This window comes from Rhinoderma darwinii, chromosome 6, assembly GCF_050947455.1.
Source record: "Rhinoderma darwinii isolate aRhiDar2 chromosome 6, aRhiDar2.hap1, whole genome shotgun sequence".
NCBI lineage: Eukaryota > Metazoa > Chordata > Amphibia > Anura > Rhinodermatidae > Rhinoderma > Rhinoderma darwinii.
This window is the reverse complement of record NC_134692.1, coordinates 2,243,256-2,262,871: the sequence shown is the minus strand read 5'-3', so window position 1 is coordinate 2,262,871 and position 19,616 is coordinate 2,243,256. Positions and strand designations below refer to the sequence as shown.

General features: G+C 45.7%; 1 protein-coding gene across 1 annotated transcript in view; it reads right to left on the bottom strand.

The window, feature by feature from the left end:
- MUC13 (mucin 13, cell surface associated) overlaps nucleotides 1-19,350 on the bottom strand; it is a 28,941-nt gene extending 9,591 nt beyond the window's left edge. The window contains exons 1-5 of the mRNA XM_075831039.1: nucleotides 19,267-19,350; nucleotides 11,959-12,225; nucleotides 9,714-9,839; nucleotides 9,402-9,502; nucleotides 26-84 (exon numbers count right to left, since the gene is read on the bottom strand). Coding sequence (XP_075687154.1) covers nucleotides 26-84; nucleotides 9,402-9,502; nucleotides 9,714-9,839; nucleotides 11,959-12,225; nucleotides 19,267-19,318 — 605 coding nt within the window. The 5' untranslated portion in view covers nucleotides 19,319-19,350. The remainder of the gene's footprint in view (nucleotides 1-25; nucleotides 85-9,401; nucleotides 9,503-9,713; nucleotides 9,840-11,958; nucleotides 12,226-19,266) is intronic.
- Between the last annotated feature and the right edge of the window lie 266 nt (nucleotides 19,351-19,616).

The following is a 19,616-nucleotide window of genomic DNA, read 5'->3' as shown; positions in this document are numbered from 1 at the left end:
CCCTCACCGTCCACACAGCACTCACCTCATTAGCACTATGTTAGTGCCCACATACCCGGGGAGACCGGACAGCGACACCTCAGACTGCGGAGAGAAGAGCGCGTCCCGTTACTCGTCAGTGAGGATTTATTATTCTGATGTCACTAACAATCGTCAATGTCCCATATTATTCCAACCTGAAGCCCCCCCATCCCCAAAGGGGCATTATTACTGTGTGGGGGCTAAAAGGTGGCGCTAGTACTGTGCCGTGCACTATTACCGTCTGGCGCACAATATCAGGCATCGTCAGTTTTGGGGCGCCATCTATCCGGCTCCGTCTGTGTGGCGGTTTTTATCTCTGAAGTACAGTTTCGGGGGGCTCTGTGACAGCAGGTGCAGAAATAGACGGGGCAGAAACAACCACAGAATTGGGGGTAGCAGCGGGATGGGAAGTTTGTGTAGAGGTGGGAAATAGGTGGGGGGCTGCCGGAAAGCAAAGAGCCAAGATATCTGGGTAGTAAATCTGCAGACGAGTTGTGGTGGGGACAAGTCATCATGGCGGTCTGAGCCAAAAGGAAAAAGTGAACGACTCCCGTAAGTCAACGGATATAACTGCACTGTAATCACTTATAACGTCTGCAGAGCGCCGGTGCAGGACCGGCATCTAACACCATATGGTCACTGGGTGGCGGCAATACTGGTCTCTGTACGGGGGTATTATTCAGTAACAGTATGGAGGTATTATTCAGTAACAGTATGGGGTATTATTCAATAACAGTATGGAGGTATTATTCAGTAACAGTGTGGAGGTATTATTCAGTAACAGTATGGGGGTATTATTCAGTAACAGTATGGGGGCATTATTCAGTAACAGTATGGGGGTATTATTCAGTCACTATGTGGTTATGGTGTGGTGGTATTATTCAGTAACAGTATGGGGGTATTATTCAGTAACAGTATGGGGGTATTATTCAGTAATAGTATGGGGGTATTATTCAGTAACAGTATGGAGGTATTATTCAGTAATAGTATGGGGGTATTATTCAGTCACTATGTGGTTATGGTGTGGAGGTATTATTCAGTAACAGTATGGGGGTATTATTCAGTAACAGTATGGGGGTATTATTCAGTAACAGTATGGTGGTATTATTCAGTAACAGTATGGAGGTATTATTCAGTAACAGTATGGAGGTATTATTCAGTAACAGTATGGTGGTATTATTCAGTAACAGTATGGAGGTATTATTCAGTAACAGTATGGGGGTATTATTCAGTGACAGTATGGGGGTATTATTCAGTAACAGTATGGGGTATTATTCGGTAACAGTATGGTGGTATTATTCAGTAACAGTATGGGGGTATTATTCAGTAACAGTATGGGGTATTATTCAGTAACAGTATGGGGTATTATTCAGTAACAGTATGGGGGTATTATTCAGTAACAGTATGGGGTATTATTCAGTAACAGTATGGGGTATTATTCAGTAACAGTATGGGGTATTATTCAGTAACAGTATGGGGTATTATTCAGTAACAGTATGGGGGTATTATTCAGTAACAGTATGGGGGTATTATTCAGTAACAGTATGGGGGTATTATTCAGTAACAGTATGGGGGTATTATTCAGTAACAGTATGGGGGTATTATTCAGTACAGTATGGGGGTATTATTCAGTAACAGTATGGGGGTATTATTCAGTAACAGTATGGGGGCATTATTCAGTCACTATGTGGTTATGGTGTGGCGGTATTATTCAGTAACAGTATGGGGGTATTATTCAGTCACTATGTGGTTATGGTGTGGAGGTATTATTCAGTAACAGTATGGGGGTATTATTCAGTAACAGTAGGGGGGTATTATTCAGTAACAGTAGGGGGGTATTATTCAGTAACAGTAGGGGGGTATTATTCAGTAACAGTATGGGGTATTATTCAGTAACAGTATGGGGGTATTATTCAGTAACAGTATGGAGGTATTATTCAGTAACAGTATGGAGGTATTAATCAGTAACAGTATGGTGGTATTATTCAGTAACAGTATGGAGGTATTATTCAGTAACAGTATGGTGGTATTATTCAGTAACAGTATGGGGGTATTATTCAGTAACAGTATGGGGTATTATTCAGTAACAGTATGGGGTATTATTCAGTAACAGTATGGGGTATTATTCAGTAACAGTATGGTGGTATTATTCAGTAACAGTATGGGGGTATTATTCAGTAACAGTATGGGGTATTATTCAGTAACAGTATGGGGTATTATTCAGTAACAGTATGGGGGTATTATTCAGTCACTATGTGGTTATGGTGTGGGGATATTATTCAGTAACAGTATGGGGTATTATTCAGTAACAGTATGGGGTATTATTCAGTAACAGTATGGGGTATTATTCAGTAACAGTATGGGGTATTATTCAGTAACAGTATGGGGTATTATTCAGTAACAGTATGGGGTATTATTCAGTAACAGTATGGGGGTATTATTCAGTAACAGTATGGGGGTATTATTCAGTAACAGTATGGTGGTATTATTCAGTAACAGTATGGGGGTATTATTCAGTAACAGTATGGGGGTATTATTCAGTAACAGTATGGGGATATTATTCAGTCACTATGTGGTTATGGTGTGGCGGTATTATTCAGTAACAGTATGGGGGTATTATTCAGTCACTATGTGGTTATGGTGTGGAGGTATTATTCAGTAACAGTATGGGGGTATTATTCAGTAACAGTAGGGGGGTATTATTCAGTAACAGTATGGGGTATTATTCAGTAACAGTATGGGGTATTATTCAGTAACAGTATGGGGGTATTATTCAGTAACAGTATGGGGGTATTATTCAGTAACAGTATGGGGGTATTATTCAGTAACAGTATGGGGGTATTATTCAGTACAGTATGGAGGTATTATTCAGTAACAGTATGGGGGTATTATTCAGTCACTGTGGTTATGGTGTGGTGATATTATTCAGTAACAGTATGGGGGTATTATTCAGTAACAGTAGGGGGGCATTATTCAGTAACAGTATGGGGGTATTATTCAGTAACAGTAGGGGGGTATTATTCAGTAACAGTAGGGGGGTATTATTCAGTAACAGTAGGGGGGTATTATTCAGTAACAGTAGGGGGGTATTATTCAGTAACAGTAGGGGGGTATTATTCAGTAACAGTAGGGGGGTATTATTCAGTAACAGTAGGGGGGTATTATTCAGTAACAGTAGGGGGGTATTATTCAGTAACAGTAGGGGGGTATTATTCAGTAACAGTAGGGGGGTATTATTCAGTAACAGTATGGGGTATTATTCAGTAACAGTATGGGGTATTATTCAGTAACAGTATGGGGTAATATTCAGTAACAGTATGGGGGTATTATTCAGTAACAGTATGGGGGTATTATTCAGTAACAGTATGGGGGTATTATTCAGTAACAGTATGGGGGTATTATTCAGTAACAGTATGGGGGTATTATTCAGTAACAGTATGGGGGTATTATTCAGTAACAGTATGGGGGTATTATTCAGTAACAGTATGGGGGTATTATTCAGTAACAGTATGGGGTATTATTCAGTCACTATGTGGTTATGGTGTGCTGATATTATTCAGTAACAGTATGGGGGTATTATTCAGTCACTATGTGGTTATGGTGTGGGGGTATTATTCAGTAACAGTATGGGGGTATTATTCAGTAACAGTAGGGGGTATTATTCAGTAACAGTATGGGGGTATTATTCAGTAACAGTATAGGGGTATTATTCAATAACAGTATGGGGGTATTATTCAGTAACAGTATGGGGGTATTATTCAGTAACAGTATAGGGGTATTATTCAATAACAGTATGGGGTATTATTCAGTAACAGTATGGGGTATTATTCAGTAACAGTATGGGGTATTATTCAGTAACAGTATGGGGGTATTATTCAGTAACAGTATGGGGTATTATTCAGTAACAGTATGGGGTATTATTCAGTAACAGTATGGGGGTATTATTCAGTAACAGTATAGGGGTATTATTCAATAACAGTATGGAGGTATTATTCAGTAACAGTATGGTGGTATTATTCAATAACAGTATGGAGGTATTATTCAGTAACAGTATGGGGGTATTATTCAGTAACAGTATACGGGTATTATTCAATAACAGTATGGGGGTATTATTCAATAACAGTATGGGGGTATTATTCAGTAACAGTATGGGGTATTATTCAGTAACAGTATGGGGTATTATTCAGTAACAGTATGGGGGTATTATTCAGTAACAGTATGGAGGTATTATTCAATAACAGTATGGAGGTATTATTCAGTAACACTATGGGGGTATTATTCAGTAACACTATGGGGGTATTATTCAATAACAGTATGGGGGTATTATTCAGTAACAGTATGGGGTATTATTCAGTAACAGTATGGGGGCATTATTCAGTAACAGTATGGGGGCATTATTCAGTAACAGTATGGGGGTATTATTCAGTAACAGTATGGGGTATTATTCAGTAACAGTATGGGGGTATTATTCAATAACAGTATGGGGTATTATTCAGTAACAGTATGGGGGCATTATTCAGTAACAGTATGGGGGCATTATTCAGTAACAGTATGGGGGCATTATTCAGTAACAGTATGGTGGTATTATTCAGTAACAGTATGGGGGTATTATTCAGTAACAGTATGGGGGTATTATTCAGTAACAGTATGGAGGTATTATTCAGTAACAGTATGGTGGTATTATTCAATAACAGTATGGAGGTATTATTCAGTAACAGTATGGGGGTATTATTCAGTAACAGTATAGGGGTATTATTCAATAACAGTATGGGGGTATTATTCAATAACAGTATGGGGGTATTATTCAGTAACAGTATGGGGGTATTATTCAGTAACAGTATGGGGTATTATTCAGTAACAGTATGGGGGTATTATTCAGTAACAGTATGGAGGTATTATTCAATAACAGTATGGAGGTATTATTCAGTAACAGTATGGAGGTATTATTCAGTAACAGTATGGGGGTATTATTCAGTAACACTATGGGGGTATTATTCAATAACAGTATGGGGGTATTATTCAGTAACAGTATGGGGTATTATTCAGTAACAGTATGGGGGCATTATTCAGTAACAGTATGGGGGCATTATTCAGTAACAGTATGGGGGTATTATTCAGTAACAGTATGGGGTATTATTCAGTAACAGTATGGGGGTATTATTCAATAACAGTATGGGGGTATTATTCAGTAACAGTATGGGGTATTATTCAGTAACAGTATGGGGGCATTATTCAGTAACAGTATGGGGGCATTATTCAGTAACAGTATGGTGGTATTATTCAGTAACAGTATGGGGGTATTATTCAGTAACAGTATGGGGTATTATTCAGTAACAGTATGGGGTATTATTCAGTAACAGTATGGGGGTATTATTCAGTAACAGTATGGGGGCATTATTCAGTAACAGTATGGGGGTATTATTCAGTAACAGTATGGGGGTATTATTCAGTAACAGTATGGGGGTATTATTCAGTAACAGTATGGGGGTATTATTCAGTAACAGTATGGGGGTATTATTCAGTAACAGTATGGGGTATTATTCAGTAACAGTATGGGGGTATTATTCAGTAACAGTATGGGGGCATTATTCAGTAACAGTATGGGGGCATTATTCAGTAACAGTATGGGGGTATTATTCAGTAACAGTATGGGGGTATTATTCAGTAACAGTATGGGGGTATTATTCAGTAACAGTATGGGGGCATTATTCAGTGACAGTATGGGTGCATTATTCAGTGACAGTATGGAGGTATTATTCAGTAACAGTATGGTGGTATTAGTCAGTCACTATGTGGTTATGGTGTGGTGGTATAATTCAGTAACAGTATGGGGGTATTATTCAGTCACTATGTGGTTATGGTGTGGAGGTATTATTCAGTAACAGTATGGGGGTATTATTCAGTAACAGTATGGGGGTATTATTCAGTAACAGTATGGAGGTATTATTCAGTAACAGTATGGGGGTATTATTCAGTAACACTATGGGGGTATTATTCAGTAACACTATGGGGGTATTATTCAGTAACAGTATGGAGGTATTATTCAGTACAGTATGGGGGTATTATTCAGTAACACTATGGGGGTATTATTCAATAACAGTATGGGGGTATTATTCAGTAACAGTATGGGGTATTATTCAGTAACATTATGGGGGTATTATTCAGTAACATTATGGGGGTATTATTCAGTAACATTATGGGGGTATTATTCAGTGACAGTATGGGGGTATTATTCAGTGACAGTATGGGGGCATTATTCAGTGACAGTATGGAGGTATTCAGTAACAGTATGGAGGTATTATTCAGTAACAGTATGGGGTATTATTCAGTAACAGTATGGAGGTATTATTCAGTAACAGTATGGGGGTATTATTCAGTAACAGTATGGGGTATTATTCAGTAACAGTATGGGGGTATTATTCAGTAACAGTATGGGGGTATTATTCAGTCACTATGTGGTTATGGTGTGGCGGTATTATTCAGTAACAGTATGGCGGTATTATTCAGTCACTATGTGGTTATGGTGTGGGGGTATTATTCAGTAACAGTATGGGGGTATTATTCAGTAACAGTATGGGGGTATTATTCAGTAACAGTATGGGGGTATTATTCAGTAACAGTATGGGGGTATTATTCAGTAACTGTATGGGGGTATTATTCAGTGACAGTATGGAGGTATTATTCAGTAACAGTATGGGGTATTATTCAGTAACTGTATGGGGGTATTATTCAGTAACAGTATGGGGGTATTATTCAGTGACAGTATGGGGGTATTATTCAGTAACTGTATGGGGGTATTATTCAGTAACTGTATGGGGGTATTATTCAGTGACAGTATGGAGGTATTATTCAGTAACAGTATGGGGTATTATTCAGTAACTGTATGGGGGTATTATTCAGTAACTGTATGGGGGTATTATTCAGTGACAGTATGGGGGTATTATTCAGTAACAGTATGGGGGTATTATTCAGTAACTGTATGGGGGTATTATTCAGTGACAGTATGGAGGTATTATTCAGTAACAGTATGGAGGTATTATTCAGTAACTGTATGGGGGTATTATTCAGTGACAGTATGGGGGTATTATTCAGTAACAGTATGGGGGTATTATTCAGTAACAGTATGGGGGTATTATTCAGTAACTGTATGGGGGTATTATTCAGTAACTGTATGGGGGTATTATTCAGTGACAGTATGGGGGCATTATTCAGTAACAGTATGGGGGTATTATTCAGTAACAGTATGGGGGCATTATTCAGTAACAGTATGGGGGTATTATTCAGTAACAGTATGGGGTATTATTCAGTAACAGTAGGGGGTATTATTCAGTAACAGTATGGGGGTATTATTCAGTAACAGTATGGGGGTATTATTCAGTAACAGTATGGGGGCATTATTCAGTAACAGTATGGAGGTATTATTCAGTAACAGTATGGGGTATTATTCAGTAACTGTATGGGGGTATTATTCAGTAACAGTATGGAGGTATTATACAGTCACTATGTGGTTATAGTATGGAGGTATTATTCAGTAACAGTATGGAGGTATTATTCAGTAACAGTACGGGGGTATTATTCAGTACAGTATGGAGGTATGATCAGACATGAGATCCACACATCTTATATACAGTAACATCTATTACTACTGACAACCAGCCCGTATATCATGTGTGAGAGGTTGTCACAGCCCCGCCCCCTGTTACTGACATCACTGATATATAATATAATTACATGTGATCAGACATGAGATCCACACATCTTATATACAGTAACAGCTATTCATCTATTACTACTGACAACCAGCCTGTATATCATGTGTGAGAGGTTGTCACAGCTCCGCCCCCTGTTACTGACATCACTGATATATAATATAATTACACTGTGATCAGACATGAGATCCACACATCTTATATACAGTAACAGCTATTCATCTATTACTACTGACAACCAGCCTGTATACCATGTGTGAGAGGTTGTCACAGCTCCGCCCCCTGTACTGACATCACTGATATATAATATAATTACACTGTAATCAGACATGAGATCCACACATCTTATATACAGTGACAGCTATTCATCTATTACTACTGACACCAGCCTGTATATCATGTGTGAGAGGTTGTCACAGCTCCGCCCCCTGTTACTGACATCACTGATATATAATATAATTACACTGTGATCAGACATGAGATCCACACATCTTATATACAGTCACAGCTATTCATCTATTACTACTGACAACCAGCCTGTATATCATGTGTGAGAGATTGTCACAGCCCCGCCTCCTGTTACTGACATCACTGATATATAATATAATTACACTGTGATCAGACATGAGATCCACACATCTTATATACAGTAACAGCTATTCATCTATTACTACTGACAACCAGCCTGTATATCATGTGTGAGAGGTTGTCACAGCCCCGCCCCCTGTTACTGACATCACTGATATATAATATAATTACATGTGATCAGACATGAGATCCACACATCTTATATACAGTCACAGCTATTCATCTATTACTACTGACAACCAGCCCATATATCATGTGTGAGAGGTTGTCACAGCTCCGCCCCGTTACTGACATCACTGATATATAATATAATTACATGTGATCAGACATGAGATCCACACATCTTATATACAGTAACAGCTATTCATCTATTACTACTGACAACCAGCCTGTATATCATGTGTGAGAGGTTGTCACAGCCCCGCCCCCTGTTACTGACATCACTGATATATAATATAATTACATGTGATCAGACATGAGATCCACACATCTTATATACAGTAACAGCTATTCATCTATTACTACTGACAACCAGCCTGTATATCATGTGTGAGAGGTTGTCACAGCTCCGCCCCCTGTTACTGACATCACTGATATATAATATAATTACACTGTGATCAGACATGAGATCCACACATCTTATATACAGTAACAGCTATTCATCTATTACTACTGACAACCAGCCTGTATATCATGTGTGAGAGGTTGTCACAGCCCCGCCCCCTGTTACTGACATCACTGATATATAATATAATTACATTGTGATCAGACATGAGATCCACACATCTTATATACAGTAACAGCTATTCATCTATTACTACTGACAACCAGCCTGTATATTATGTGTGAGAGGTTGTCACAGCCCCGCCCCCTGTTACTGACATCACTGATATATAATATAATTACATTGTGATCAGACATGAGATCCACACATCTTATATACAGTCACAGCTATTCATCTATTACTACTGACAACCAGCCTGCATATCATGTGTGAGAGGTTGTCACAGCCCCGCCCCCTGTTACTGACATCACTATCAGGAGGTTTTGGGTGGAGTTGCACTTTATCTGTGGCGTTCTCACCTGATTCATTAATTCTTTATATAGTGTTGTGTAAACTTGTGATCCTGGTGCAGAATCAAAATTTTCTACATTTATTGTGAATTCACCAAAGAAGCTTTGACCTAAATGAGAAGAACATCAATTACAATTACGTATATATTATTACATATAGATCACGTATAGATTATTACAAATAGATCCTGAAATCTGCAGCCTGTGGCTCTCCAGCTGGTGTGGAACTACAACTCCCAGCATGCTCTTTTAGCTGCTGTCAGTTTATGAGGGCATGCTGGGAGGTGGCGAGCCGCAGGTGCCCCCATTGTCCTGTCTCACCTCCTCGGCACCCCCTGCTGGTTGTGTTGTAGTGATAGTTGAGGGGGCACTGACACACGTAGGTCTGGTAGAGCTGGAAGCAGCGGGTGCCGTTCCCACAGACGCCAGGGGAGCAGGATACCGGTTCTGTGGAGAGATGAATATACATAACAGTGATGTCACAGCCGGAGATTATATGGATATTACAGGCTTACGGTTACGCGGCAGAGATCCCGGGCTCACAGACTATTTCCGATAAAGAGAAAATGGAACAACTTGTATGATTTTGCTTTCTTTATATTAAAGGAACGGTGCAGTCCTATGTAAATAACGCTCCATCACTGCAAAATAAAAAACTCATCTACTTAATAGACTTTCTGCTCACCATTTTCCAGATCTCTGCTTTCTGTCAGTGATTGGGAACATTCTTGTTTATATCCAAAGGCTGAAACCCTAATCCTGGTCTAATACTAATCACAGGTGAGGGTTTGTTACAATGTATAAGGACAGACAATCCTCTATGAGGTGAACACCCTGGACTCCAGGCTGATACATCTTACCTGCACTGATACATTGCAACAAACTATCAGTACAGGGGACAGATCAAGGCTGACATTAGATGGGGGGGACTAGGCTAATGCAAAGGGTCCCCCTCCCTCCCCCGCTACAGATCTCGGGAAGTGCAGTAGACAGTCAGCCCAGGACTCGGGGGTGACCAGGACATAATGACCTCCGCTTGGGCCTCTCTTCGCGCTGACATGACTGGCCTATCAGAGGAGTCGAGGCCCCGCCCCCTGCAGACCTGGCTAGTGGCATCACCTTCTTTTCCTGCCCTGCGAGTAGTCGGACCGGACAAGAGGGGGAGGGAGACTGCAGAGGATCGAACACAAGAAGCTTCCTGTCCTGTGATAACTCAACGACCAAACTACAGCTGTAGAGGAGGTGAGTCTATGTATGATGTAATGGGTGTGTGTATGATGTATATATATATGTGTGTGTACTGTATATGTGTATGATGTATATACATGTGTGTGTACTGTATATGTAGTGTGTGTATATATGTAGTGTGTGTATATATGTAGTGTTTGTACAAATGTGTGTATAATGTATGTAATATGTGTGTGTACTGTATATGTAGTGTGTGTGTATATGTGTAGTGTTTGTACAAATGTGTGTATGATGTATGTAATGTAGTTGTGAATATGTAATGTCTATATACTATATATGTGTAAAGTTACTGTATATAACTAACACGCACGATCCTGGTAGTTCCCGGTCTGACTCTGGACTCCAGGATCGCCGGGCCGTATAGTTACCCTCCTGGCTCCTCTGCTGTTTCGGCTCGGGCGCCGCTGCTCTGTGTCCTGACGCTGTCCGGTGTACATTGGCGACACAACAGAACAGCGGTGGCCGGAGATAATGAGAAGCCGGGAGGTCAGTGCGCAGCAGCAGTATATGAAGTATAATGAGATGTGCTGTGTATAGGCGGTCCTCACCTGTGTGACGGTTCATGTATACAGGACCTTTATAAATCACTGATCGCCGGGTAGAAAGGAGCGGCATCGGTGAGGCGCAAACAATAGCGCCGCTTCATTTGGACAACCACTCCGCTCCCCTCTACCCGGCGATCAGTGTTTTATAAAGGTCCTGTATACATGAAACGGGGAGTCATGGGTCTTCGTCCTAGAAAACTGTGTCGGTCCCAGAGGTGGGGTCCGCATCTATCTGACATTTATGGCACGTCCTGTGGATGGTAATACCCCCTAAACACGCGTTCCGCCTCCGTAGTGGAATTCTCTTATCTGCCGCTGCTCTACAAACCAAAACGAATACTTGACTAATGTTTATCTCACAGAGAACTGTAACTAAGAATATTTCTTTTCACAGACAGAAATCAGAGGTCTTGTAAGCTGGAAGGAACGAGTCCCTATAAGGCTCTGTTCACATCTGCGTTCTAAGCGGAAACCACGATGCAGTGTTGGATCTGCAGCACGACAGACCCCGATGGTGCGCGGCGGACCCCAATGACTTATAATGGGGTCTGTTGGATTCCGTCGTGATTTGTTGTATTGACCGGAAGAACAGAGCTGCGTGCTGCGTGCTGCGCTATTCTTCCCATCAAATATGGCGGAATCTTCTGACGAACCTTTCACTCCTCCAGGGTGAAGCTTTCCTGACCAGGCACAGGGGGGGATAGAAAAATGGCGGCCAGTGCTGAGGATATAAGAGGGGGACACACGAAACACCTCCGGCTCCTGCCACTTACCGGCTGTAGTGGGGGGGTCTGCGGTCACCGCGCTCGTCTCTGGGGTGGTGTCACCGGTTGTTTCCGTGTTTGGTGTTCCTGCTTCTGTCGTTTCTGTCTTCGCTGTTGCCGTTATTAACGTTTCCGTCTTTGGCGTGACTGTAATATTTGCACTCGCTGCATTTGTATGGTTTGTGAGCAGCGTCACAGCCGCAGAAGTCGCCACGCCCGGTTTGATCGTGGTTTCCTTAGTAGCCTCTGTCACATTAATCGTCGTGGTCTGCGCCGCTGCCCATATGGAAAAAAAGATCCGATTATTAATAACATTAAGACTAAGGGTGAGGAGGATGGGGATGGTGAGGAGGGTGGGGATGGTGAGGAGGATGGGGATGGTGAGGAGGATGGGGATAGTGAGGAGGATGGGGATGGTGAGGAGGATGGGGATGTGAGGAGGATGGGGATGTGAGGATGATGGTGAGGAGGATGGGGACGGTGAGGAGGATGGGGACGGTGAGGAGGATGGGGACGGTGAGGAGGATGGGGACGGTGAGGAGGATGGGGACGGTGAGGAGGATGGGGACGGTGGGGACGGTGAGGAGGATGGGGACGGTGAGGAGGATGGGGACGGTGGGGACGGTGAGGAGGATGGGGACGGTGAGGAGGATGGGGACGGTGAGGAGGATGGGGACGGTGAGGAGGATGGGGACGGTGAGGAGGATGGGGACGGTGGGGACGGTGAGGAGGATGGGGACGGTGAGGAGGATGGGGACGGTGAGGAGGATGGGGACGGTGAGGAGGATGGGGACGGTGAGGAGGATGGGGACGGTGAGGATGGTGAGGAGGATGGGGATGGTGAGGATGATGAGGATGGTGAGGAGGGTGGGGATGGTGAGGAGGATGGGGACGGTGAGGAGGATGGGGACGGTGAGGAGGATGGGGACGGTGAGGAGGATGAGGACGGTGAGGAGGATGGGGACGGTGAGGAGGATGAGGACGGTGAGGAGGGTGGGGACGGTGAGGAGGGTGGGGACGGTGAGGAGGATGGGGACGGTGAGGAGGATGAGGACGGTGAGGAGGGTGGGGAGGGTGAGGAGGGTGGGGATGGTGAGGAGGATGGGGATGGTGAGGAGGATGGGGATGGTGAGGAGGGTGGGGATGGTGGGGATGGTGAGGAGGGTGGGGATGGTGAGGAGGATGGGGATGGTGAGGAGGATGGGGATGGTGAGGAGGGTGGGGATGGTGAGGAGGGTGGGGATGGTGAGGAGGATGGGGATGGTGAGGAGGATGGGGATGGTGAGGAGGGTGGGGATGGTGAGGAGGGTGGGGATGGTGAGGAGGGTGGGGATGGTGAGGATGGTGGGGATGGTGAGGAGGATGGGGATGGTGGGGATGGTGAGGAGGATGGGGATGGTGAGGAGGATGGGGATGGTGAGGAGGATGGGGATGGTGAGGAGGATGGGGATGGTGAGGAGGGTGGGGATGGTGAGGAGGATGGGGATGGTGAGGAGGATGGGGATGGTGAGGAGGATGGGGATGGTGAGGAGGATGGGGATGGTGAGGAGGATGGGGATGGTGAGGATGATGGTCAGGGGGATGGGGATGGTGAGGAGGATGGGGATGGTGAGGAGGATGGGGATGGGGAGGATGATGGGGATTGTCCCAGCCGTACAGATGTAGATTTTAATAAACACTAGACTTCCTTTAATCTGGCGTTTAATAGTTCAGAAGATCTGATAATCTGGCACATGGATCCCACTCAGAACTGCAAAATAATCTCCCAGATCTGAAGACTGAGAACCAATCACGAGACGCTTCAGACTGAGTGACGATTCAGTAATCCAGAATATTTGATACGATGGGAATCAGGTGCTGAGTATATGGAGGATGATGGGAGTCAGGTGCTGAGTATACAGAGGATGATGGGAGTCAGGTGCTGAGTATATGGAGGATGATGGGAGTCAGGTGCTGAGTATACGGAGGATGATGGGAGTAAGGTGCTGAGTATATGGAGGATGATGGGAGTCAGGTGCTGAGTATATGGAGGATGATGGGAGTCAGGTGCTGAGTATATGGAGGATGATGGGAGTCAGGTGCTGAGTATACGGAGGATGATGGGAGTCAGGTACGGAGTATACGGAGGATGATGGGAGTCAGGTACGGAGGACGATGGGAGTCAGGTGCTGAGTATATGGAGGATGATGGGAGTCAGGTGCTGAGTATATGGAGGATGATGGGAGTCAGGTGCTGAGTATATGGAGGATGATGGGAGTCAGGTGCTGAGTATATGGAGGATGATGGGAGTCAGGTGCTGAGTATACGGAGGATGATGGGAGTCAGGTGCTGAGTATACGGGGGACGATGGGAGTCAGGTGCTGAGTATATGGAGGATGATGGGAGTCAGGTACGGAGGACGATGGGAGTCAGGTGCTGAGTATATGGAGGATGATGGGAGTCAGGTGCTGAGTATACGGAGGATGATGGGAGTCAGGTGCTGAGTATACGGAGGACGATGGGAGTCAGGTGCTGAGTATACGGAGGACGATGGGAGTCAGGTGCTGAGTATACGGAGGACGATGGGAGTCAGGTGCTGAGTATACGGAGGACGATGGGAGTCAGGTGCTGAGTATACGGAGGACGATGGGAGTCAGGTGCTGAGTATACGGAGGACGATGGGAGTCAGGTGCTGAGTATACGGAGGACGATGGGAGTCAGGTGCTGAGTATACGGAGGACGATGGGAGTCAGGTGCTGATTATATGGAGGATGATGGGAGTCTGGTACGGAGGACGATGGGAGTCAGGTGCTGAGTATACGGAGGACGATGGGAGTCAGGTGCTGAGTATACGGAGGACGATGGGAGTCAGGTGCTGATTATATGGAGGATGATGGGAGTCTGGTACGGAGGACGATGGGAGTCAGGTGCTGAGTATACGGGGGACGATGGGAGTCAGGTGCTGAGTATACGGAGGATGATGGGAGTCAGGTACGGAGGACGATGGGAGTCAGGTGCTTAGTATATGGAGGATGATGGGAGTCTGGTACGGAGGACGATGGGAGTCAGGTGCTGAGTATACGGGGGACGATGGGAGTCAGGTGCTGAGTATACGGAGGACGATGGGAGTCGGGTGCTGAGTATACGGAGGATGATGGGAGTCGGGTGCTGAGTATACGGAGGATGATGGGAGTCGGGTGCTGAGTATACGGAGTATGATGGGAGTCGGGTGCTGAGTATACGGAGGATGATGGGAGTCAGGTGCTGAGTATACGGAGGATGATGGGAGTCAGGTGCTGAGTATATGGAGGATGATGGGAGTCAGGTGCTGAGTATACGGAGGATGATGGGAGTCAGGTACGGAGTATACGGAGGATGATGGGAGTCAGGTACGGAGGACGATGGGAGTCAGGTGCTGAGTATACGGAGGACGATGGGAGTCAGGTGCTGAGTATACGGAGGACGATGGGAGTCAGGTGCTGAGTATACGGAGGACGATGGGAGTCAGGTGCTGAGTATACGGAGGACGATGGGAGTCAGGTGCTGATTATATGGAGGATGATGGGAGTCTGGTACGGAGGACGATGGGAGTCAGGTGCTGAGTATACGGAGGACGATGGGAGTCAGGTGCTGAGTATACGGAGGACGATGGGAGTCAGGTGCTGATTATATGGAGGATGATGGGAGTCTGGTACGGAGGACGATGGGAGTCAGGTGCTGAGTATATGGAGGATGATGGGAGTCTGGTACGGAGGACGATGGGAGTCAGGTGCTGATTATATGGAGGATGATGGGAGTCTGGTACGGAGGACGATGGGAGTCAGGTGCTGAGTATACGGGGGACGATGGGAGTCAGGTGCTGAGTATATGGAGGATGATGGGAGTCAGGTACGGAGGACGATGGGAGTCAGGTGCTTAGTATATGGAGGATGATGGGAGTCTGGTACGGAGGACGATGGGAGTCAGGTGCTGATTATATGGAGGATGATGGGAGTCTGGTACGGAGGACGATGGGAGTCAGGTGCTGAGTATACGGGGGACGATGGGAGTCAGGTGCTGAGTATATGGAGGACGATGGGAGTCAGGTGCTTAGTATATGGAGGATGATGGGAGTCTGGTACGGAGGACGATGGGAGTCAGGTGCTGAGTATACGGGGGACGATGGGAGTCAGGTGCTGAGTATATGGAGGATGATGGGAGTCAGGTGCTGAGTATATGGAGGATGATGGGAGTCAGGTGCTGAGTATACGGAGGATGATGGGAGTCAGGTGCTGAGTATACGGAGGATGATGGGAGTCAGGTGCTGAGTATACGGAGGACGATGGGAGTCAGGTGCTGAGTATACGGAGGACGATGGGAGTCAGGTGCTGAGTATATGGAGGATGATGGGAGTCAGGCGCTGAGTGTACGGAGGACGATGGGAGTCGGGTGCTGAGTATACGGAGGACGATGGGAGTCGGGTGCTGAGTATACGGAGGACGATGGGAGTCGGGTGCTGAGTATACGGAGGATGATGGGAGTCGGGTGCTGAGTATACGGAGGATGATGGGAGTCGGGTGCTGAGTATACGGAGGATGATGGGAGTCGGGTGCTGAGTATACGGAGGATGATGGGAGTCGGGTGCTGAGTATACGGAGGATGATGGGAGTCGGGTGCTGAGTATACGGGGGATGATGGGAGTCAGGTGCTGAGTATACGGAGGATGATGGGAGTCAGGTGCTGAGTATATGGAGGATGATGGGAGTCAGGTGCTGAGTATACGGAGGATGATGGGAGTCAGGTACGGAGTATACGGAGGATGATGGGAGTCAGGTACGGAGGACGATGGGAGTCAGGTGCTGAGTATACGGAGGACGATGGGAGTCAGGTGCTGAGTATACGGAGGACGATGGGAGTCAGGTGCTGAGTATACGGAGGACGATGGGAGTCAGGTGCTGAGTATACGGAGGACGATGGGAGTCGGGTGCTGAGTATATGGAGGATGATGGGAGTCAGGTACGGAGGACGATGGGAGTCAGGTGCTTAGTATATGGAGGATGATGGGAGTCTGGTACGGAGGACGATGCGAGTCAGGTGCTGAGTATACGGGGGACGATGGGAGTCAGGTGCTGAGTATATGGAGGATGATGGGAGTCAGGTGCTGAGTATATGGAGGATGATGGGAGTCAGGTGCTGAGTATACGGAGGATGATGGGAGTCAGGTGCTGAGTATACGGAGGATGATGGGAGTCGGGTGCTGAGTATACGGAGGATGATGGGAGTCGGGTGCTGAGTATACGGAGGACGATGCGAGTCAGGTGCTGAGTATACGGGGGACGATGGGAGTCAGGTGCTGAGTATATGGAGGATGATGGGAGTCAGGTGCTGAGTATACGGAGGATGATGGGAGTCAGGTGCTGAGTATACGGAGGATGATGGGAGTCGGGTGCTGAGTATACGGAGGATGATGGGAGTCGGGTGCTGAGTATACGGAGGATGATGGGAGTCGGGTGCTGAGTATACGGGGGATGATGGGAGTCAGGTGCTGAGTATACGGAGGATGATGGGAGTCAGGTGCTGAGTATACGGAGGATGATGGGAGTCAGGTGCTGAGTATATGGAGGATGATGGGAGTCAGGTGCGGAGTATTTGGCAGTAGTCGGTTTATTACACTTTATACTACAGACACAATCGCTGGTGACGCGGCGGATCTTCTCACCTCGGACCTCTTGTTGACTTCATCCTGTTCATCATGAGTGCAGCGGCGCCATAAAGATATGAATTGACGTCACGGTTTGCGATCATTGACCCCTGAGACGGCCGCCATGTATCTTGTTGTGATAATAAGGATGTGTGCACACAGTGTTTTCAGGCGTATTTTGGGGCGTTTACACTTCGAAAAACGCCTCAGAAATCAGAAGCCGAACGCCTACCGTACAAACATCTGCCCATTGATTTCAATGGGAAAGACGGCGTTCTGTTCCGACAGGCAAAAACGGCCGTAAAAAACGCAGCGAAAAACGTGAGTTTGATTAAAAAACTTCTGAAAATCAGGAGCTGCTTTCCCTTGAATACCACTCCGTATTTTCAGACATTTTTTATTTTGTGTGTGCACACGACCTATCACGACTACTCGGAGTAAGGCTCTGTTCACACGCAGTGAGCAAAAACGTCTGAAAATACGGATCTTCAAGGGAAAACCGCTCCTGATTTTCAGACTTTTTTAAAGCAACCTGTGTATTTCGCAGCGTTTTTCACGTAAAAAACGCCCCATCGGAGCAGATCGCCGTATTTCCCATTGAAATCAATGGGCAGATGTTTGGAGGCGTTCTGGTTCCGATTTTTCAGCTGTTTTTCGGGACATTTACGGCCTGGAAAACACTACGCGTGCACATACCCGAATAGTGACATAAACGCTCCTGCACCTAATAACCCCTCACATATAATGTACAGCGATGGTAAATCCTTCATTATACCTGACCAATTCACATCCGGAGCTGCGCTCACAATTCTCAGGGTGCGTGCACACGACCAATTTTCAAGCATAATGGAGGCGTTTTACGCCTGGAATTACGCCTGAAAAGACGGCTCCATCTGCCCTTTGCTTGCAATGGGTCTTACGATGTTCTGTGCCGACGAGCTGTCATTTTACATTTCGCTGTCAAAAGACGGCGCGCAAAATTACGCCCGCGTCAAAGTAGTGCAGGACATTTCTTGTGACGTTTTTGGAGCCGTTTTCTCATAGACTCCAACGAAAACAGCTCCAAAAACAGCCGTAAAAAACGCAGCGAAATACGTGAGTTGCTCAAAAAACGTCTGAAAATCAGGAGCGGTTTACCCTTGAAGCTCCGTATTTTCAGACATTTTTAATTTTGTGTGCACATGCCCGAAGTCTCCAATTATATCAGGTGCTGCATTCCCAGATCTAATACTCCATTCCCATCCAGAGCTGCAGTCACAATTTTAAATCTTCGTTCACATCCAGAGCTGCAGTTACGGTTGTAGTTTCCTATATCCTTGCTGCCCCCTGCTGGTTGAGTGTCTGTATAGCGCATGCTTTGCAGCGGTGCATTGAGGGAGATGTAGTGTTTACACCAAGCACTGTATATAAAGGTCTACACAGCTCAGCAGAGTGCAGGGTATTCTAGGATCTGGGGTGATGACAGCAAGCAGCATTGTGAATGCAGCTCTGGATGTGTGTGGAGTATAGGAAATAGTGAAGTGGTAGTACTGCTGTTACAGGAGACTGATCATCATTATCCCTCAGCTACATGGGCTACTATAGTATGTGCCCCCCCCGCTGCCTCGTGACCCCTGCCCGTAACACCACTCATAATATTTCGGCTCTACTTCTCTTACCTCCTTGTCCTGGGATCAGAAAAATCAGACAAAAGACTACAACTCCCCTCATGTCTCCTGCGTGCGATGCCACCGAGTCCTGAGTGCCCGGAGGCCGCGCCGAGGCTTCTATACCGGTCCAGAGGTCACTCCTGACGTCAGCCGCTAATTATCCTCCAGTTGATTATTAATGGTGGGACGGACACCTCAAGCACAAGAAACGTGACACCGTAAAGCTGCGTTCACATCTGCGTCTCCGATCCGGTCCAAAATCCCGGACAAATGACGGACACCCAACGAAACCCGGTAAAGTCAATGGGTTACATGGGCGCCGTTGGTGTCCATCATGCAAGAGATTCGGCGCTTCCTAC